The 22,429-nt window shown below is 44.6% G+C and overlaps 1 protein-coding gene across 4 annotated transcripts in view; it reads right to left on the bottom strand.

Moving 5' to 3' along the window:
* Positions 1-22,429, bottom strand: part of LAMC3 (laminin subunit gamma 3) — a 71,654-nt gene that overhangs the window by 13,755 nt on the left and 35,470 nt on the right. For all 4 annotated transcript variants that reach the window (XM_053374920.1, XM_053374922.1, XM_053374923.1 and 1 more), the window contains 7 exons: positions 8,865-9,053; positions 7,714-7,959; positions 5,968-6,121; positions 4,664-4,806; positions 2,889-3,067; positions 1,477-1,621; positions 226-431 (listed from right to left, as the gene is read on the bottom strand). In XM_053374920.1, the coding sequence (XP_053230895.1) occupies positions 226-431; positions 1,477-1,621; positions 2,889-3,067; positions 4,664-4,806; positions 5,968-6,121; positions 7,714-7,959; positions 8,865-9,053 (1,262 nt within the window). The remainder of the gene's footprint in view (positions 1-225; positions 432-1,476; positions 1,622-2,888; positions 3,068-4,663; positions 4,807-5,967; positions 6,122-7,713; positions 7,960-8,864; positions 9,054-22,429) is intronic.

The raw sequence follows: 22,429 nt of genomic DNA, 5'->3' as shown, positions 1-22,429 counted from the left end.
AGGGGGAGAAAGCTGACAGGCATGGCCTCCCTCTGGACTGGTTGTAAGTAAGAAGGCAGGAGGGGCAGGGATGGAAAAGGGCAGACTGAGGTTGGGGGGGGGCAGTGCCCTGTTCTCCCTAATGCACACAGTGATCAGCTGATCTCTGGCACTTGGAGGGCTGTGCCTTTGCCCATGGATGCTTTTGAATTCTGCGCCATGCCAGCTCCACTCTCAGTGTGGTACCATGGCATCCAGTGTGTTGGTGGCCATCCGGATCTGTTGTTGTGTGGACTGCAGGATGGGCAGGATGTCAGTGAGGAGGAGGCAGCCCTTGGTGCCACTCTGGTTGTCACAGCCCATAATCTCACTGGTGTTCCTTAGCCGGCTCTCTGCATCATGCACTAGGCTCTCCAGCTCAGCAAGCTCTTCTAGGAAAGCCACTTTGGCACCTGCAGGGGACAAAAATAGTTATTTGCAATGGCTACTTCACATGCTTGGGGCTGTGCCAGAGAAAAGCTGGATATGGAGAATTATGGGATATGTTTGGGGGGTGTTATCTGATCAACTCCTTTGTAGTGGAGAGGTACATAGCGTATTGTGCATAGAGTGCAGGGCAGGAGGGTACAACATTTTAGCTTCTGCAATTGACCAGAGAACCAAAGGAAGCTGCACCCTCTGCCTTGCAGGAAGAACATCATGGCTAGGGAGAGACTAACCTGGCTGTATCCATTGGCGAAAGAATGACCAGCTACAGGGTATTGTAAGGGCTGGGGGAGGACTGTAGCTCAGTGGGTGAGCATCTGCCTTGCATGCAGAAGGCCCCAGGTTCAATCCTCAGCTTCTCCAGGTAGGGCTGCCTGAAACCTGAGACAGCTGCTGCTGTCCAGTGTAGACAACCGTGAGCTTGGCAGCCCAATGGCTTAAGGTAGCTTCTTACATTCCTTAGAGCTTGTTTGCTTCCTTCCTGGCAGAAGGAACACTTCTGGGAACTTTATAACCAGTGCTTCTTTCAGGGGGCTCTCAAGGGTACACAGTAACGGCACCTTTTTTTTCTAGAAGAAAAGCACTGGTTAAAAGTGTGGCACTTACTGTAACAACTTCATGGTGAGTACCAGAACCCTTTTTCTAGAAAAAAAAGCACTGTTTTTAACAAACAAAAATCAGTGTTATTTGTTGTCTTCCTCAATCTCAATTCCTTTTCCTTTTTGTTGTGCCTTTTAGACTGTAGGCCTGCCAATCATCTTTTCTCTCCCATTTTTGAGCAAGGTGTGGAACCCGATGGACACACATGAAATGCACATGAAGAAGACACAGAATGATCCATTCATCCATATACTTGACCTTCTTCGAGGCAAATCCTAGGACACTCTTGAGTTGCTAGTTTGATGAAAATTGGGAGGATTCTCTGTTGGTGGGTCTGAAAGTGCCTTCTAGATATTTCCTGTGCTCCAACAGAAAAGGAAGACCCCTTTCCCACCCACCCAATCTCTCTACCTTTCAACAGGTAACGGCTGTGGAGAGTGTCACCCCGTGGTGCGTCCTGCAGCATGGCAGAATAATAACGTGCCCTCATCACGCCACAATTTGGTTTCTCCAACCATGACTCCATCTTTGTCAACTTGGCCTTCAAATTGTCTGCCTGCAGGGAGAAAGAGAGCAATATGGGATGGCTTTCCAGGGAAGACATACATAATATAAAAAGACAGCCTCACGGTGCAACCCTGAGCTTGGGTTCCACAGCTTGCTGCTTGCAGAGGAAATGAGGCTGAAACAAGATGCAGACATGATAGTAAAAGACAATCATACAGCGCAAAGGGTAGAAAATAGTTTATTTGATTAAGTTTAGGCAACTTTCCCGGGCAAATGCTTGTCTAAAATGTCTTCAGCTCAGAAATGACGAAAGATAAAAAGGGAAATACAAAAATGTAAAACTTGAAACTACCACTGAACAACAAAGTCTTAGAAATTAATAAATGTATTCAATCCAGAAATTTATCAATTAAATTTTTAAACTGTTCCTAGTTCTTGGCAATATCACGGGGGCCAATTAGCATCACACATAACCAGATTCTGCTTCATATTTGTATATAAACGCAACTAAATCAACAAAAACATTGGTTGACTAGCCATAAATTTGACTAAACTATCTAAATTTAAGTATTACTGCCTAGCCACAGTAATTCATGATGTAGTAACTTCCTAATTTGATTGCCACTATGCATTCTACATGGGTCTGGCTACACTTGAAGACAGTCCAGATGCTGCAACTGTTGGAGCGCTGAGTGGTGTAGCCAATCACACTCATACAACACCAATTTTAAAGGAGCTGTACTGGTTGCCTATATGCTACTGGGTCCAATCATGCTAACTTATGAAGTACTTAAAAAACCTGGGACCCAAATAACTCAAGAAGCATCTTTCCTTATGCCAACCTGAACAGGCCCTAAGATATGCTAAAGAGTGTTGGGTCTGCTGTATAGTGACATGGGATAGAACCTTCTCACTAGCGGCACCCCACTTCTGGAACTCCCTCCACTTGGAGGTTTATATGGCACCTTCCTTTGCCTTAAGACTTAGCTGTTCAGCCAGGCTTTGGTGGGCGTTCTGAGTTGAGTGGCTGGTGAGACCAGCTCAAAATGAAATGCTCGGTTTGCCCACAGAAATACAGCTATCATAATTGTTGATTTACATGTTTGGTTGCATTAACTGGTTTATGATTGCTGTTGTTGTTGTTTGGTACCAGGGATCTTAAAGGATGGACAGTAATCTAGAAATATAGTAAGGAAGTACCGGTATTTTTGTTTTTAATGAGGTTAATTGGCTGACTATACATTTAGCAAATCTGACTAAAATGTCTGATTAGCTGATTGGCGGACTGACGCAAGCAAGCAAGCGGTGGGTTTTACCTCTTCCTTCACGAGACTGTAGCAAATAGGGCACTCCAGGCACTGATTGCTCCCAGGGTCATAGAAGTGGTTCACTTTGCACTGGTCACACTTGTACCCCACAAAGCCTTGCTTGCACACACATGTGCTGTTATCATGGCACTGGAGGGAGACAGAACCGAGCTGGGAGCAGTTGCAGGCTGGAAGTAAGAAAACAATATGTGTGACTCTTAATTTGGGGACAGCATGCATGGGAAGGAGTAGAAGGGGAAAGGATAGTGGTGATAGAGCACCTGCCTTGCATGCAGAAGGCCTCAGGTTCAATCCCTGGCATCTCCAGGTAGGAATGGGAGAGACCCCTGAGTCTAAAATCCCTAAGAGCCACTGCCGGTCAGTGGAGGCAGTACTGAGCTAGACAGACCAGTGGTCTAACTTAGAATAAGATAGTTTCCTACATACATCCCTTTTGATTCAAACAACACCCCACCTTTCCAGCTTTCGGGAAGACTTCCAGAGGTGGTCAAAGGGAAAAGAAATAGTGAGATTTGTTTTTAGGACAATGGAGTATCTCCAGCTCAGATGATTCCTAATATTTCTCAGGGCCACTTATTCCTGCAGGATGTTCAATATCACTGTTATTTATGGGGTAAAAATGCATATTTCATTCACTCCCATAAGAGGCAATGATGGACACCAATTCAGATGGCTTTAAAAGCTGATTAGACAAATTCATAGAGGATAAGGCTATCAGTGGCTACCTGCCATGATGATTATATTCTGCCTCCGCCATCAGAAGCAGCAAGCCTTTGAATACCTGCTGCTGGGAACTCAGGTTCCTTTGCCCCCCCTTAAAATGTTTGAGGGGGCTGGAGGGACCCAAAGTTGATGGGCATTGCTGCCTTTCTTTATATTCTACTTTTAGACTTTGTTTCCCAACAAGCCCTGTAAATGAACTTGTAAAAGGATTGCTGGATGGCAAGAGAGCAAAAACCATTAACATAATATCTATTATTATATCACCATTTGCCCTCCCCATATCTCCCCATATTTATCATTTCACCATTTACCCTCCCCATAAGTGGGCAGGGTAAAGCTCTCCTCCTAATCCTCCTCTTCTTCTTTCTACCCTTTACCCCAAGGACCAAGGGCTCATTACAACAATTAAATCACAATATTTAAAAGCAATTTAAATTAAAGCCTACTGTCACAGAAATAAGGTGTCCTAAAAATATGCCCAAGCGGGCAATTGCATAATTTTGCAGCAAGCACTTGTTGATTTGGGTTGGGGGGGGGGGGAGAGACTACCAGATGCCTAGAAACTTGGGCTTGGAGAGAGTTGGGTTCAGAATAGCCTTGGACCAGCTGCTGTTTTTGAAAACAATCAACCTCACAGAACTGTTTGAGGGATAAAAAGTGGATTGAGTTGGGAATAAACCATCTCACCAGTTCTAGGTACCTCTGTTGCTAGGACCTGCCCCCCATATTTTATTCAAATTGGCACCCCTGCAGGATATCACCAACAGGGAGAGTGCTGTTGAGTCCTGCTTGCCGTTTTGCACAGGCATCTGGTGGCCACTGTGAGAATGAGATGCTGGACTAGCCTTTAGCTCTTCTGCAGGATGTTCCACATTGTGACTAATTTATCAGTCTCCACCCCATCCTTTTATGACAGATCCTCTTAATCAGTTGCGTTCCAGAGGAGTGCAGGGAGGAAGCCCAAAGAGAAAGAGAGCCCTGCATCCATGACAAGACATTATAGCAAACTGTGAAGACGCTCAGTCAGGCACTGGAGTTACCTCGGCATCCTTGGAATGAGAAGCCAAAGAAACCAGCTTGGCACTGATCACATGACACACCTTCCACGCCAGGTTGACAAGAGCATTGCCCTGTGAGCGGGTGGCAGTGGCTGTGTTGAGAACCTACTGGGTGACACTGGCAACTGAGGAGGGGGAGAGAGGGAGAGATAGAGAGAAGAAACAGGTTAGAACCAGGTTACCCAATGGCCTGCTCATATAATCCTGTCTCTGTGCCAGTGGTTCTCAAAGGGTGTGGTTTGCCACAATGGTGTGGCAAGAGAGGATGGCAAGTATGGCGGGAAGATTCAAGGACAATCAAAGGAAAATAACAAACATCTCAGGGTAGTAGGGTAGATTATGCCATCACAATATTATTTGTATTTATTTGCAGAATATGGATAGATAGCTTTTCAAAATCCAACAATGCTAAGAGTTGTTTCTTTTTGTTTTCCAATGTATTTCTTATCAATAAAAATAGAAGTGGCACAAGCAAATGTTTCTTCTGAAAATACGACCCAGAGGAAAACTTTGAGAACCATTGTTCTGCACTAAGATTTGCTTCCAGGTCCTTCTCAACCACACACTGTTAAGATTCGTTAAGTTGGCTCAGAAAAGATACCGGACATCCTATGTGGTGGAAAAACTATGGGACTGCCTGCCTGCCCTAATTAATTAAATTTATACACCACCTGACTGTAAATAGAACCTCAGTGTTTTATTGATAATTTTAATGTTTTTATGTTTTGTTTTGTTTTGTTTTGTAAACAGCTGTGAGGTTTCATTTACAATCAATTAGTACAGTAATTTTGAAAAAACAACAACTCCAAAATGGCAAAAACCTTTAAGGAAAGTAAAACAAATACTATAATTATCAATAAAACTCAAAGTTCACTGCCATAACAAGAAATCTTAGCAAGTATGTATGACGAGGTTGTTCAGCTCCATAACTAGGGTATATTTGTCACAATATTGAACTCCAATCAGCAGTACAATAGTAATCAGAATATGTTTAACCACAGAATAGGCTACAGGAAGAGGCTGTAGCTCAGAGGAAGAGCATCTGCTTTGCATGCAGAAGGTCACAGGTTCAGCCTCTGGCTTCTCCAGGTAGGGCAAGGAGAGAAACCTGCTTGCAATACTGGAGAGCTGCTGCCAGTCAGTGTAGACAATATTGAGCTAGATGGACCCAATGGTTTGACTCAGTATAAGGCAGGTTCCTCCTATATTACATATTCCCTGCCTGATTTTTCTCTAAAAATCATTTTCTCCCCCACCCTTCCTTCCCACCCACTCCACCTGATTACCTTTTGCAACCCTTTCCTGGCTGGAGGTCATAATAACCTGCTTGGCATTGGCTGCAGTCCCGCCCAGTCACATGGGGGAGACAGATGCACTGACCGGTGACATCATCACAAGTCGCTGCTCCATTGGTAGAGCCTCCAGGGTTACACTTGCAGGCTAGGAAGGATGGGGGGGGGGAATACATTCTTACACTTAAATACTTGGTGGGCTAAGCCTACTGGTCTTGGCACAACCCAGGCCCCCCCATTCAACAAGCAACCCATATTTGTTGTGTGCATTTAAAATCTAAATTTTCCATTCTGTTGGCTTGTTTGTTTTTTTCAAAAATAAATAGTTTTTATTGTTTTAAACCTGGGTGGGGAGCTTCTTTTGGCCTCAGGGCCACATTCTATTGCATTCAACATTCCAAGGGCCACATACAAATGGATACTCCATCCAGTGGGCCATGGCATGCTGAGCAGTCCAAGGCTGAGCCAGTGCCAGGCCAAGCGGAGGCAGGACCCCAGCTCCTACCTGATCTTTGCTCTTTGCTGTGATGGCCTCGCTCCACTGTGGCGCTTCTGGGGCACAGTGCCCTCCCAAGCATGTGCATGCCCCCCCACCCCAAAACCAAAAAATAAAATAAAATAAACCCCAAACCTGGACATTTCCATTAAAATATAAAAATCCGCCTGGATGGGCATGTTGGCCCCCAAAACAGGATATGTCCTTATATGCAATTGTTCTAGAGCTGCTTCATAGAAGTGGTCAGGGCCAGAAGCAAAAAAAGGTGGGGCAATGAATGTAAATTTTACCTTTTTACAATAGGGTTGTTTCTACACACATTTACATCCCTCTCTATCCAGGCCAGGCAAAAACACTCCATAAAAAAAGATTAAGATAGTGCTGACTGAGGTTTCCCACCTGTGTTGTAATTTATGATTTTGTGGAAACCATAATTTTATGATTATTTTTCCTTTTTAGTTGCCTTTGAAGTGTCCAGAAACATCAGTTGGTTTAAACAGGATTAGCTCCAGAAGGCAGCAAGGCTAGACATTCACCAGGGCACCAAAGTTAGCAACAGGGCCCACTATTCTTGCTACAATTTCCATTTAGCACAGGAAATCCAGGAAGACTGGATGCAGCCTAAAAGAATTCTCATATTCCATATTTTGCGGCTTCCATGTTATGGGAGAGTCACGGAAGGTGTCGCGCCAATAAGCCCATGTGGAAGTGGGCAGGACACAGGGCCCCCTCTTTCTTTTAAAAATGGGAAAATAATATCTGAACTACGTCAATGTCAGAGCATCTCACCAGACACAGGAGGGTGATAAAGGCATAATGAAAAGAGATACTTTCCAAGAAATATAGACTCCTTTCTTTATCTATGTTAATGACCAAAATCAAGATCAAATTTGGGAGTTGAACGTTTGCAGTGATGTGACCTAGAAGTAAAGCAGCAAGCTGGAGAGAGAGAAAGAGCAACATTTGAGAGCAATGTTTGATTTCTGTTTGAATCCAAGGCTGCAACTGTAGGAGAAACAAGACCCTTTTGGGGTGTTGATACTGTGAACCCCTCCAGGCTCAGGTTGTATATATGTGTAAATATCATAAAGATACTACAGTCTCCACTGTGCCTCATTCCAAAAGGAAAAATGGACTTTGGGTAAGAGGCTGGAACCCCTGGAAGACTTTTTTTAACTTCTGCATGCTGCTGGACCAAAAGGTTTCCAAGTAGCTCTCAGGGTGAGTGGAAGGCCTGTACTCACGTGTACACTTCACAGCATGGTTGGTGGCTAGTGGATCTCCATAGAAGCCTTCCTGACACCTCTCACAGTGTCCTCCTGCTGTGTTGTATAAGCAGCGGAGACACTGGCCTGAGACAGGATCACAGTTGCCCACGGCATTGGGGTCCACGTTGCTGTTGCATTCACAGGGTCTGCAAGGTCGGACTGGACCATTCCTTCCCAGGGGGTCCCCGAAAAAGCCATCATCGCACAGCTCACAGAGTCTCCCTAGAGAAGAACAGCAGAGGTAGGGAGAACCAGGTTTTGTCAACAAGTCCCGCCAAAAGAGACTGCAGATGGTATTGCAGTTCCTAAGAGAGCTGAAAGCAGCCTGCAAAAGGTATCACTTTCCAAAGCGTACACATGTAACGCAGGTGCTTTCTGGCTGAGTAGAGTTGGTAGGTTTTTGGAACAATAGGAATATAACTTGTTCATCCTGTTCTGTGGGATGACTGTACTCACTATGCATTCACTATGGTTACTAATTCCTTTTTCAAGCCATCTTCAACTGTCTGAAAAATATCACATGTTGGTCTCCTAGGAAGCATTACAGCAGCAGCCCATCTGCCATTATTAACTCAGGCGGGAGAATTATTTCACTCTGCTCTGGTGTTTGTCATCATTGACATGAATCCAAACTTCCCTATAAGCCATAAAGACAAAATTGTATGTTCCTTTTCCTTCTGAAATTGATTTTCTGTCACTAATTGCAAATGACACAGAGGTATAAAATGTTTGTTGCTGATTCCATGAGTCAATGTTTAAAATAAACATAGAGGTTCATTCGAACAGCGACAGAGTGACAGAGGAGAATGGGAGAGAGCAAAGGCAGAAATATATCCCCAGATTTAGTTCCATAGCCATAAGGACCAGCAACTTGCACTTTAAAAAACCCCAAGGAGAACTGAGATTCTCAGAGGTGCCTTGAAAAGCAGAGAGAGCTAAAGGAGGAAGTTGGAAAGAGCATCTATTTACTTTTCAAGGGGAAATAAGGCACCCACCTCAGGACCAAGGGAGCAGTTTGTGGAGCAGGGTTCAGAGGCTTCATGGTCACCAGCAAAAACCCCCTACAGATTGGCAGATTGGCAACCACTGGTTTAACGTATGAGCACAGCCCCAATAGTTATACACACCTCTTTGTCCCAGTGGGCAGTGGGTACAGACCACCTCTCCGCTCTGTGGGAGAGCCAGGCAAGGCGTCTGGCCAGGGCAAGGGCAAGGCTTACAGTCATCAAAGCGGCCAGTGAAGGGGTTGCCATGGAAACCAGCAGCACAACGCTCACAGGAAGGCCCCTCTGTGTTGTGGAGACATTGGCAGAGGCCTGGTGGGAAAAGGAATAGGAGAAGCCATCAGGAGTTAAGATAGGAGAAAAGGAAAAACAACTGCATGCTTTCCTTAAATGGAATCATGGTTTCGTTTTTTTGTAAGAACAACATAGCGGCCATTTTGGGCTGGGCAGGTAGTCCATCTAGGCTCTTATTGACCAGGGGTCCTGTTCATATATCTGGATTAAATATATCTACATTTTATATTTATATTTTAACCAACTAATCTCCTTAGTCTGCTCAATGGCGCAGCCCTCATTTGAAATTGAAAAATATTGGTCGGTGTGTTGTCTCACATGGAAGTTATTTATTTTTGGAAGTCCTAGAAATATTGAATGAACAGTTAGCTGTCCGGGGCCTGTCCCAAACATTCTTCTTGTTTTATTTCCAAAATGTATAAATCACTTTATGTTAAACACGTCAAAGTGGTGTACAAAAAGGGAAGGTCCTTAAAACAAACTATAAAAACAAGGTAGAAACAGAGAGCTTTTTGATTCAGCGATCTAACTGGTGGACATAATAAAATTATCAATAAAACAGATAAAATAATAAATAAAGCACGCACACGGAAATCAGCAAAACCATTTAACGTTCAAATAGAAGCTGGGCTAGCATGAGGCTAATAATAATAATTGTTGTTGTTGTTGTTGTTATTTGTACCCACCCATCTGACTGCGTTGCCCCCACCACTCTGGGTGGCTTCCAGTATATATAAAACATTGAACTTTAAAAAGCTTCCCTATACAGATGTCTTCTAAAGGTTACATAGTTACTCATCTCCTTGACATCTGAAGAGAGGGCATTCCGCAGAGTGGGTGCCACTACCAAGAAGGCCCTCTGCCTGGTTCCCCATAGCTTCACTTCTGGCAGTGAGGGAACTGCCAGAAAACCCTAGGAGGTGGACCACAGTGTCCAGGCTAAATAGGCTGAACGGAGGGGGTGGAGACACTCCTTCTGGGCAACCTTCTGGGAACCACATGCCAGTGGTGGGCAGGGCCAGAGGCAAAGGTGGACACAGCAGTGCATTTAATTTTTTTACTTTAGGAAGCTAGTTTCTACACACAGAGACATACAAACACACACACATCTCCATCCAGGCAAGCAAATGATACATTCCAACCAGGCAAAAAAGCTCAAGGAGGGTGTGAAGCAGGGCCAGTGAGGGTTGTGTGGCCTGTGGAGAGCTCCAAGGTCCAGACTAGGGCAGGGTAATGTATAGTTTTCAACGTTGTGATATGTTGTCTTAAATAAGGATGGAATTGTGTACAGGTGAACAGCATAATGTGCTGGCAACCACTACTACTTTGGTGTCTAAAACTTATAAAATCGTACTTACCTTTCACATATTGTTACAACTGTTATTTTATAGAACAGGTGATTTTTAGATAATCATCTTTTCTCTAAAATAAAAGCTGTAGAAGTAATTAGAGGCATAAATATCAAAAGTAAGTTGGCAGAATGTTCCCTAATAGACCAGAGGGAGACACACACAGAGAGAAGAGGATAAAGGAGGAAAGAGGCTTAAAAAACAGGGCAAGTTTTATTTCAATTATTTTTAGCTCAGAAGTAAATACTCCCAGTTTATTTTTCCATTGGACTAGCTGTGGATGCCAGAGTCTTGTGCTGCCCTCCCAAAGATGGATAAACCAGACAGACTTTGGTAATCTTTCGAAAGCCAATAGTTGGCGCCCCCAAATAGATATTCTCAATGATTAATCTTCCCAGAACTCTGGGTGTGGGAAGGAAAGTCCAGGGCTCTGGCAGTCTCCTTCCTAACGCTGGGCAAGCATGTAGTAGCCCTCATGCCACACTCCTACAGTAATCCTTACAGCCTGCACAAGGCCAATATATGGCGCCCCCAAGTGGATCTTCTCAATTTTGTGACACCTCAGATTTTATGACTGAAATGTAAAACTAAGTAAAAAGGAGAACAAAAATAATGGAGGAATATAACCTACAACCAAAGCAGGTACTACATGCAATGTGTTATATGATATATGAGGTTCTGAGAATGACAGGCTAAAATGAGTATCCCACATAAACATAGGTCAGAAAGGAAAAGACCTGCAGCAAGGGCTACAACTGTGATTTTATTTTACTGATAATTTTGAAATTGGCACCTTTCACTTAAAATAAAAGTTGTAGAAGATATTAGTAGCATGTGTATCAAAGGTAAGGTGAGATAATGTTCCCTAACAGAGAGGAGAGAGACACAGACACACCAGCACACACAGAAGGGGAGCGGGGAGGAAAGAGACTTTTGTGCCGCCCTCCCCAAGATGGATAAAATAGACCAGACTTCGGCAATCCTTTGAAGCCAATATTTGGTGCTCCCAAATAGATATTCTCAATTATGGATCTTCCCAATTTGTGCCGCCTTCACTCAGTGCCCTGTGAAGGAAAACTGTCAAGACTCTGGCAGTACCCTAGAGTCCTTCCCTCCATCCCAAAGATGGGAAAGTCCCCACAGAGTCCCTACAGAGCTCCAGCACTGCCCTCCCCACAGCCACATAATCATTGCAGCCTATGCAAGGCAATATTTGGCACCTCCAAGTGGATCTTCTTAATTTTGCACCACCTCCAATTTTAGGAGGACTGAAATAGCATAGCACTATCTAAAAAGCAGAACAGGAATAGTAATGGGTTGGAAACACTTTCAAGTATCTCAGGATGAATATACCCTACAACTAAAGCAGGTCCTACGTGCAATGTATTATATCCTATATGAGGTTCTGCTACTTGAAAAGGCACAGATATTGACAGACTGAAATGAGCATCCAGTAGGTCAGAAAGGAAAAGGGCTGCAACGAGGGCTGGGCGATGTCAACATCGTGATATGTCACCAGCTAAACATCGTGATACACCAATATTTTTAAAATTATCACCTTTGGTCTAAAATAAAAGACACACCAGCATACACAGAAGGGGAGAGAGGAGGAAACAGGCTTCAACAACAAAGGAAGGTTTTTTAATATTAATTTTAAATCAGCAATAAATAATCCTAGTTTATTCTTCTACTAGAAAAGCAAGCGTCAGGAACATGGAAGGGGATGACTAACTTCTTTCAAAGCCAAAATGTGCTGCCCCCTCCAATTAGATTGTCTCAATTATGGATTTTTCCAATTTTGTACCACCTTGCATGGCACCCTGCACAGGAAAACCAGGCTCTGGCAAGGTCCCAGAGCCCTTCTCTCTTTCCCAAACCTGGGCAAGCACTTACCAGACTTCAGGCTTTTGGAAGGTGGTGCCAGGGCTCTAGCACCGCCCTCCCAAAAGCCACACAAAATGGATGCACTTTGTAATCTTTCCTAAAATGGCTGCGGCCTGTGGGAAGCTAGGATAGTATTTGGCGCCCCCAAGTGGATCTTCTCAAGAATGCATCTTCTCACCTTTGTGTAGGCAAGCCCTTAATAGGTTTCCGGCTTCAGTATGGTGGTGCCAGGCCTTTGGAAGCACCCCTAGCACCGCCCTCCCAAAAGCCACACAAAATGGATGCACCTAGTAAACTTTCCTAATATGGCTGCTGCCTGTGGGAAGCTAGGATTTGGCGCCCCCAAGTGGATCTTCTCAAGAATGCATCTTCTCACCTTTGTGTGGGCAAGCCCTTAATAGGCTTCCGGCTTCAATATGGCGGTGCCAGGCCCTTGGAAGCACCCCTAGCACCGCCCTCCAACAGCCACACAAAATGGATGCACCTTGTAATCTTTCCTAATATGGCTGCTGCCTGTGGGAAGCTAGGATTTGGCGCCCCCAAGTGGATCTTCTCAAGAATGCATCTTCTCACCTTTGTGTGGGCAAGCCCTTACTAGGCTTACGGCTTCAATATGGCGGTGCCAGGCCCTTGGAAGCACCCCTAGCACCGCCCTCCAACAGCCACACAAAATGGATGCACCTTGTAATCTTTCCTAATATGGCTGCTGCCTGTGGGAAGCTAGGATTTGGCGCCCCCAAGTGGATCTTCTCAAGAATGCATCTTCTCACCTTTGTGTGGGCAAGCCCTTACTAGGCTTTCGGCTTCAGTATGGCAGTGCCAGGCCTTTGGAAGCATCCCAGCCTTAGCACCGCCCTCTTCCAAAAGCCACACAAAATGGATGCACTTTGTAATCTTTCCTAAAATGGCAGCCTCTGGCAGCCCAATATTTGGCGGCCCCAAGTGGAACTTCTTAATATTGCAATGAAGGCTGGGCGATTTCAACATCGTGATATGTCACCAGCTAAAGATCGCAATATACGGATGTAACACAATGTATAAAATAAGGATAAAACTATGTAGAAGCAAACGAACGGGATAATATTCTGGGAACGGCTATTACCTAGGGGGTCTAAATTTTATAAATTCGTACTTACCTTTAACATATTGTTACAACCGTTATTTTTTGGCGGAGATAATTTTAAAATTTGCTCCTTTTCTCTACAATCAAACCTGTGCAGGCAATCAGTAGCCTAGATATCAAAGTGGGAGAACATTTCCCAACAGACATAAGGGAGACACACAGAAGGAAGGGGACAAGGGAGGAATGAGGCTTAAAAAACAGAGCAAGGTTTATTTTTTGAAATAACCCCCGTTTAGGGAAGTAAATAAATAGAGCACGTGCACACGCACACGCACGCACAAACACACACACACAAGCAGAGCTTTCCAAAGTTTTCATGCCTGGGACTCACTTTTAGACATACATCATTTCGAGACACAGTAATTCAGTTTTCCTAGCAAACTGCAGGTTAAATGAATCCCTTTCCACCCCCCAGGAAAAAGGGGGGCGAGTGTTTGGGTGGCAGGACACACGCATTGCGACACACAGTTTGGAAAGCTCTGCACTACAGCAAAGCTGCAATCGCATTTGTTTTACTCAGCTGTGGGAAGGTTCTGTTCAGGCTCTGGCAGTTTCCCAGAGTCCTTGTGTTGCCCTTCCAAGGGCAGTTAAAAAGGATCCTTAAAATTTTGTGCCACCTCAGCTGGGCACCGTGTGCAGAAAACTGCTCATACTGCTCTGGCTCTTGGAAGGGAACTCCAGGGCTCTGGCAGCACCCTAGAGCCCTTCCCTCCTTCCCACAGCTAGGCAAGCACTTACTGGACTTTCCACTTTCGGGAGGCGGTGCCAGGGCTCTAGCACCGCCCTCCAACAGCCACACAAAATGGATGCACTTTGTAATCTTTCCTAAAATGGCTGCGGTCTATGGGAAGCTTTGGTGCCCCCAAGTGGATCTTCTCAAGAATGCATCTTCTCACCTTTGTGTGGGCAAGCCCTTAATAGGTTTCCGGCTTCGGTATGGTGGTGCCAGGCCTTTGGAAGCACCCCTAGCACCGCCCTCCCAAAAGCCACACAAAATGGATGCACCTTGTAATCTTTCCTAATATGGCTGCTGCCTGTGGGAAGCTAGGATTTGGCGCCCCCAAGTGGATCTTCTCAAGAATGCATCTTCTCACCTTTGTGTGGGCAAGCCCTTAATCGGCTTCCGGCTTCAATATGGCGGTGCCAGGCCCTTGGAAGCACCCCTAGCACCGCCCTCCAACAGCCACACAAAATGGATGCACCTTGTAATCTTTCCTAATATGGCTGCTGCCTGTGGGAAGCTAGGATTTGGCGCCCCCAAGTGGATCTTCTCAAGAATGCATCTTCTCACCTTTGTGTGGGCAAGCCCTTAATCGGCTTCTGGCTTCAGTATGGTGGTGCCAGGCCTTTGGAAGCACCCCTAGCACCGCCCTCCCAACAGCCACACAAAATGGATGCACCTTGTAATCTTTCCTAATATGGCTGCTGCCTGTGGGAAGCTAGGATTTGGCGCCCCCAAGTGGATCTTCTCACCTTTGTGTGGGCAAGCCCTTACTAGGCTTTTGGCTTCAATATGGCAGTGCCAGGCCCTTGGAAGCACCTCAAGCACCGCCCTCTTCCAACAGCCACACAAAATGGACCCAGTTCTTAATCTTTCCTAAAATGGCGGCCAATTTGGCGCCCCCAAGAGGATCTTCTCAATTTTGCAAGGAGGGCTGAGCGATATCTTGCTTTTCAACATTGTGATATGTCATCGCAATATATACCGATACAGCACCATGTCTGTGTCTGAAATATGAATGGAGATATGTAGAGACGAACAGGGTTATGTGCCGGCAACTCATATTAGTTAGGGGTCTACAACTTATTCATTTTAACTTACGCTTAAGAAATTGTTACAACTGTGATTTTATATTACCAATAATTTCTAAAATTATACATTGTCTCTAAAATAAACGCTGTAGAAAAAATTATCAGCTTAGATGTCAAAGGTAAGGTGAGAGAAAGCTCCCTAACAGAGATGAGGGAGACACAGATTGGGGGGGACGGACAAAAGGAAGAAAGAGGCTTAAATAGGGCAAGAATTATTTTTATTGTTTTAAACTCAGCATTAAATAACCCCAGTTTATTTTTCTACCAGAGTAGTGGAGGCTGCCAAGCGAGCCACAGTAACATGCCAGGCTTTGGGGAGGGGAGGCAGAAAAGGCTTCCTGCTCATGCAACAGCCCCAAATTTTGTGCCACCTAGGCAGGGTGACTCTTGCTTAAAAACTGCAGGCTCCGATTTGGCTCTGGGAAGAAAACTGGAGGGCTCTGGCAGCACCCTAGAGCCCTTCCCTGCTTCCCAAAACTGGGCAAGCAGTTACTAGACTTCCAGCTTCAGGAAGGCAGTGCCAGGGCTGCAGCAGCCTCCAAGAGCCCTAGCATCACATTCCAACAGCCACACAAAATGGATGCACTTTGTAATCTTTCCTAAAATGGCTGCAGTCTATGGGAAGCTTTGCCACCCCAAGTGGATATTCTCAAGTATGCATCTTCCCACCTTTGTGTGGGCAAGCCCTTAATAGGCTTCCGGCTTCAATATGGTGGTGCCAGGCCCTTGGAAGCACCTCAAGCGCCGCCCTCTTCCAACAGCCACACAAAATGGACCCACTTCTTAATCTTTCCTAAAATGGCGGCCAATTTGGCGCCCCCAAGAGGATCTTCTCAATTTTGCAGGGAGGGCTGAGCGATGTCTTGTTTTTCAACATTGTGATATGTCATCACGATATATATACCGATACAGCACCATGTCCGTATCTGAAATATGAACGGAGATATATAGAACAAACAGAGTTACGTGCCGGCAACTCTAGTTAGGGGTCTAAAACGTATTTATTTTTACTTACGCTTAAGAAATTATTACAACTGTGATTTCATATTACCAATATTTCTTAAATCTGCACCTTTTCTCTAAAATAAAATCTGTGGAAGAAATCAGCAGCACAGATGTCAAAGATAAGATGAGAGAATGTTCCCTAACAGAGATGAGATAGACACAGATGGGGGGGAGGCAAAGAGAGGAAAGAGGTTTAAACTCACAATTAAATAACCCCCGTTTATTTTTCTATCACAATAGTGGAGGCTGCCATGTGAGCAACAGCAACCTGCCAGGCTTTTGGCAAGGGAGGCAGAAAGGGCTTTGTGCTCTTGCAAGAGCCTCAGATTTTGTGCCATCTAGGCTGGGTGCCCTGTGCAGGTACAATATTGTGCCACCTTGGTGTGACACCCTGTGCAGGAAAACAGGCTCTGGCATCTTCCTAGAGCCCTTCCTTGTTCCTAAAACTGGGCAAGCACTTACTAAACTTCTGGCTTTTGGAAGGCGGTGCCAGGGCTTTGTGCCGCCCTCCAACAGCCACACAAAATGGATGCACTTTGTAATCTTCCCTAAAATGGAGACCTCTGGGAGGCTAGTATAGGCGCCCCCAAATGGATCTTCTCAAACATGCATCTTCTCACTTTTGTGTGGGCAAGCACTTACTAGACTTCCGGCTTCAGGAAGGCATTGCCAGGGCTGCCTCCAGAGCCCTAGTGCCACCCTCCCAAGGCCACACAACACTGATGCACTTTGTAATCTTTCCTAAAATGACAGCAGCTTTTTGGCGCCCCCAAGTGGAGCTTGTCAATTTTGCAGCACATCAGATTTCTGAATGACTAAAATAGCATAGAACTATGTAAAAAGGAGAACAGGAATAATGGACTAGAAACACTTTTAAGTACCTCAGGAGGAATATACCCTACAACCAAAGCAGGTCCTGCATGCAATGTATTATGGCATATATGACATTCCGCTACTTGAAAATGCATAGAGATTAACAGACTAAAATAAGCATCCTACATAAACATAGGTCAGAAAGGAAAAGTGCTGCAACTAGGGCTGGGTGATGTCTGGCTCTGGAAAGGAATATTCAAGCTCTGGCAGGGTCCTAGAGCCCTTATCTCTTTCCCAAAGATGGGCAATCAAGTACTAGATTTCCGGCTTTGGGAAGGCGGTGCCAGGGAGGCATCACCCAGAGCTCTAGCGCCGCCCTTCCAAAAGCCACACAAAATGGATGCACTTTGTAATCACTCTTAAAATGGCATCCTCTGCATGGGCAATATTTGGCGCCATCAAGTGGATCTTCACAAGTATTTTTGGATGAAATAGCATAGTACTATGTAAAAAAAACAACAACGAGAATAGGAATAATGGTCTCGAAACAGCATTAAGTACCTCTGGAGAAACATACCTTACAACAAAAGCAGGTCTTACATGCAACATATTATATCATATATGAGATTCTGCTATCTGAATAGCCAAGGAGATTGACAGACTAAAATGAACATCACACATAATCATAGGTCAAAAAGAAAAACAGCTGCGATGAGGGCTGGGCGATGTCTGGTTTTCAACATTGTGATATGTCACGATATACCAATATATAAGACCATGTCTGAAATAAGGATGGAACTATGTAGAGACAAATGGGGTGATGTATTTTGCAACTCCTACTACTAAGGGGTCAAAAATTTACCTATAAGCTATTGTTATGCCGGTTATTTTACAGTACAGATAATTTCAAAATTAGCACCCTTTCCTAAAATCAAAGTTGTAGAAGTAACTACCGGGTAGTAGCATAAATTATCAAATCTAAGGTGGCAGAATGTTCCCTAACAGACATGAGGGAGATTCAGACACACCAGCACACACAGAAGGGGAGAAGGGAGGAAAGAGGCTTAAACAACAAGGCTATGTTTATTTCAATTATTTTAAACTCAGAAATAAATAATCCCAGTTTATTCTTTTTCTTGTATTAGCAGCAGCTGCCAAGCAAGCCTCAGCAACATGGGGGGCTTTCGAGAGGTGAGGCAGAAAGGGCTTCCTGCTCTTGCAAGTGTCCCAGTATAACTCTGGCGTCAGGAGGTGTGTGGGAAAATAAATATTTATTCCCCACCCACCCAAAAACACCTGAACAAAGTTGTGATCACATAAGGTTTACTCCTATTCCAGAGCCCTTGCAACACTCTCACAAAGACAGATAAAATGAATGGACTTTGGTAATCTTCTGAAGCCAATATTTGGAGCCCCCAAATATATCTCTTCTCCAGTTATGGACCTTCACAATTTTGTGCTGCTTCAAAATTGCCGGCACTGCTCTGGCTCTAGGAAGGAAGCTCCTGAACTCTGGCAGGGTCCTAAAGCCCTTCTTTTTCCCCCAACGCTAGGCAAGTGCTTACTCAACTTCCAGTTTTGGGGAGGCGGTGCCAGGGCTCTGTGCCACCCTCTGCAGAGAGCTCCAAGGTCCAGACTAGGGCAGGGTGATGTCTAGTTTTCAATATTGTGATATGTTGCCAGTTAACATCACAATATACCAATATTACAAGATGTCTGAAATAAGGATGGAATTGTGTAGATGTGAACAGCATAATGTACTGGCAACCACTACTACTTATGGGTCTAAAACTTACAAAATCGTACTGACCTTTAACATATTGTTACAACTGCTATTTTACAGCACAGTTGCTTTTTCGATTATCACCTTTTCTCTAAGATAAAAGCTGTAGAAGTAATTAGCAGCATAGATATCAAAAAATAAGATAAAAGAATGTTCCCAAACAGACACAATGGAGACACAGACACACCAGCATAGGGTTGTCGTACTTCCAGATTTTCCTGAACATACAGGAAATCGCTGAAATGTCAGGGGAAATCTGGATGTACAGCAAGCTAAGTCAGCTTTTGTGTCTAGATTTTCACTTCTTGAAATATGGCAACCCTACACAGAAGGGGAAAGGGGAGAAAGGGGCTTAAACGACAGGGCAAGGTTTATTTTTATTTTTAAAACTCAGAATTAAATAACTCCAGCTTATTTTTCTACGAGATTACTAGTGGCTGCCAAGTTAGCCCTGGCTGAGGGCTCAAAAGCATGGGGGGCTTTCGGGAGGCAAGGCAGAAAGGGCTTCCTGCTCTTGTGACAGTCCCAGCAAAGTTCAAGTATCATGAGGTTTCCTTCAACTACCTCCTAGCCTGGTGCTGGCACTTTAAACAAGAAACTCATGGTGTCTACGTAAGTTACTGAGGAAAGGTCCTTGATAGGCTGCTTTCTTTGATACATGCTCTTGTGCTTCTCTGCCCCCTGCAGAGCAAACAGAACACTGCTGTTTGAATCAGGGTAGAGACGAAATTTTTTGAAACCCTGACGTACTGCAACCCATGTCAGAAAGTTTAGATTTTGGTGAATTTCCTTTAAAAAAAAAAGCTCAACAACTTTTGTTTCTGGATTTGGCAACCCTGGGACATGCACACATCATAGTTTGTGCCATGTCAAACCAGTTTTGGACAATGTATCACATACCCTCCAACATTTCTCTGATGAAAATAAGGACTTCCCATTCCATAATGATTTTACTATTTATACCCCCCCCCACACACATCTTACTGGGTTGCCCCAGCCACTCTGGGCAGCTTCCAACATAATTAAAATTAAAATTAAAAAAGATTGCCTTCAGATAACTCCATCACCTCCAACATTTCTTCAATGAAAATAGAGACATCCTAAGGAAAAGTGGGATATTCTGGGATCAAATCAGAAACAGGGATGGCTTCTCAAAATCAGGGACATCCCTGGAAAATAGGGACACTTGGAGGGTCTGGTATCACCCAGCCCTAGCCCAAACAAAAAGGTTTGGAGGGCTGCATTTGGGCCCCAGGTCCTAGATTTCTCACCCCTGTTTTATCTGCACATAAACCATCAGGTATTTCTGTTGAATAAGCTCCATTGACATGAATGGGCATTACACAAGAAAACAGCTTCCTGGAACTGGAGAAAGGATGCCTCTTGCTAGTAAGCCTGCTTAAATAGTTTCAACCACCAATAAATCACACCGGCTCATCATTTCCATGCTGCTTGGTTTTCTGTTAACCATCAGCAGTTTTAGCCCATAAAAAGTGGAGACAGCATAAAGAAATAAATGCAAGCTTCAAAATGGGATGCAGGTGACTTGCAAAGGTCTTAAACTTCAAATAGAGCATAGCCAGAGAACCTCTGATTATGAAGGGCCGTGTCTGTAGATTCAAAATGCCCTTTCTTAGAGATCGCTCCAGGTAGACAGAGAAGCTGTTTCCAATACGAAATCAAAAGAGAATTGGAAGAAGAAAAGAGTGTAGAGCAACACACTTTTGCATGTGGTTAGGAGTGATATGTCACAACTGTAAACACAATTGCCATTATTAATTTTTGAAATTTGGTAAGCCATAAGAAAAGGTTCCAAGTGATGGCAAATACTGTAGGGGAACTGCCACAAAAACAGTAAAGTTTTTGGATCAGCAGTAGCTATCATTTATAGTAGCAGGAGCTGCAAGAAAATGTTGCAGCATGAAGTCCTCTTAGGGATGTAAGGAGGTAGCAGTTTCCATCCCATCCACCATTCACTGAAATCAGTGCTGTTTCCATTTCCCCACAGTTCAAGTTCCACTAGAGCCTATTTCATTCACTTCACTAGCCACTACAACTGAAACAAACAAGATTAGTTATGTGATTGATTTACATGATAACGCATTTGGATAATGTGTCTTATGTGATTTTTATTTTGTTTCCTTGATGCTAGTTGCTGACTGTAACAATAAATATTTTACTTGATTTTAGTGGAAGGAAATGTTAAAAGCAATGCATACAATCACATAATTATTTTTGTAGCATTTATGGAAACAACACTGCTCATATTTGCTTGCTTGGTTTTAATTTCTGAACTTTGATGAACAAGCACATTGCGGCAATTTCCGCTCCTGTTTTGCAGCAGGATTTCCCAACGTGTCTAGGAGCTTCTATTCAGGGGTTCAGTCACCTATGTTCTCTACCAAGATAATCCATTTCATTTACACCACCACCCACCATTCACTCGTGTTCTACACCTACTGAACACGCTCAGTTCACAATTTCCTGCAAAGGTCCATCTAACCAGTATAGCAAGCAACACAAGATGGGAACAAGGCTGTGTTGGCTAGCTTGGAGTTTGCTCTGGGAAACGGAGTTGCAAACAGAGCCGGGCAAATGGGGGCAAGGAAGAAGAGGGTTGATGTGGCAGGGCTGGAAGAAATCAAATGACTGGGAAGAGCCTATCTGACGGACGCACAGCTTGATTGAAGGAAATTAGAGCTGCAAGATCAAAGCCCTGGAATTGCATCCAAGGATTGTGTGGAACCAGAAAGGAGGAGACCAGACGCAGTGGAATTCCTCAGTAAAAAAAAGGCGGGGGTGGGAGAAGACAGCAAAGCGTTGTGCTGTTTCCATTTGGTAAAACAAAGGAACTTGTTAAGAATTTTCCTATTATTTTTTTTATAAAAAGGAGCAATACAAGCCTTTGTGCATCTCAGTCATGTCCCATGAAGCAGCCCATATGTTGCAGTAACAGAGCACGAGCCAGATGCTGGCAGCCTCTAAGCACATGTGTGTGTGGTTTGTAGAATCACACACAACAGCCATACCTGGATTGGGTTAACTTGGTCACTGTGTGGACATGTCCAGTGATATTTTCCTTTCAGTCTGAATGTTACTGTCCATGTTAAGTTTGTACAGCTGTACCTCAGGATGCGAATGGGATCCGTTCCGGAGCCCCGTTCGCATCCTGAATGGAACATAAGACACAATGGCGCGACGGCGAGTCTACGCGTGCGCAAGTCACGTTTCACCGCTTCCGCGCATGCACATGATGTCATTTTGAGTGCCTGCGCATGCGTGAGCGACGAAACCTGGAAGTAACGTGCTCCGTTACTTCCGGGTTGCTGCGCAGCACAACCCGAACGCACTCAACTTGAAGCACATTCAACCCGAGGTATGACTGTACTGGAGAAATCCTGGGAGTACCGTATTTTTCGCTCTATAGGACGCACCTTTTCCCTCCAAAAATGAAGGGGAAATGTGTGTGCATCCTATGGGGTGAATGCAGGCTTCAGGAAGCTTTCCGGAAGCCTTGGGAGCCCGCGAGAGTTCCCACCGGGCTCCCACGGCTTGCGGAGAGCTGTCTGCATCCCGAAGCCTGGGTGCGCTGAGCAGTCACGCCCGGGCTTCAGGTAGCTCTGCG

The sequence above is a fragment of the Podarcis raffonei genome, chromosome Z (genome assembly GCF_027172205.1).
Source record: "Podarcis raffonei isolate rPodRaf1 chromosome Z, rPodRaf1.pri, whole genome shotgun sequence".
Lineage (NCBI taxonomy): Eukaryota > Metazoa > Chordata > Lepidosauria > Squamata > Lacertidae > Podarcis > Podarcis raffonei.
The sequence above is the reverse complement of the archived record's forward strand: the minus strand, read 5'-3'. Positions and strand labels throughout refer to the sequence as shown.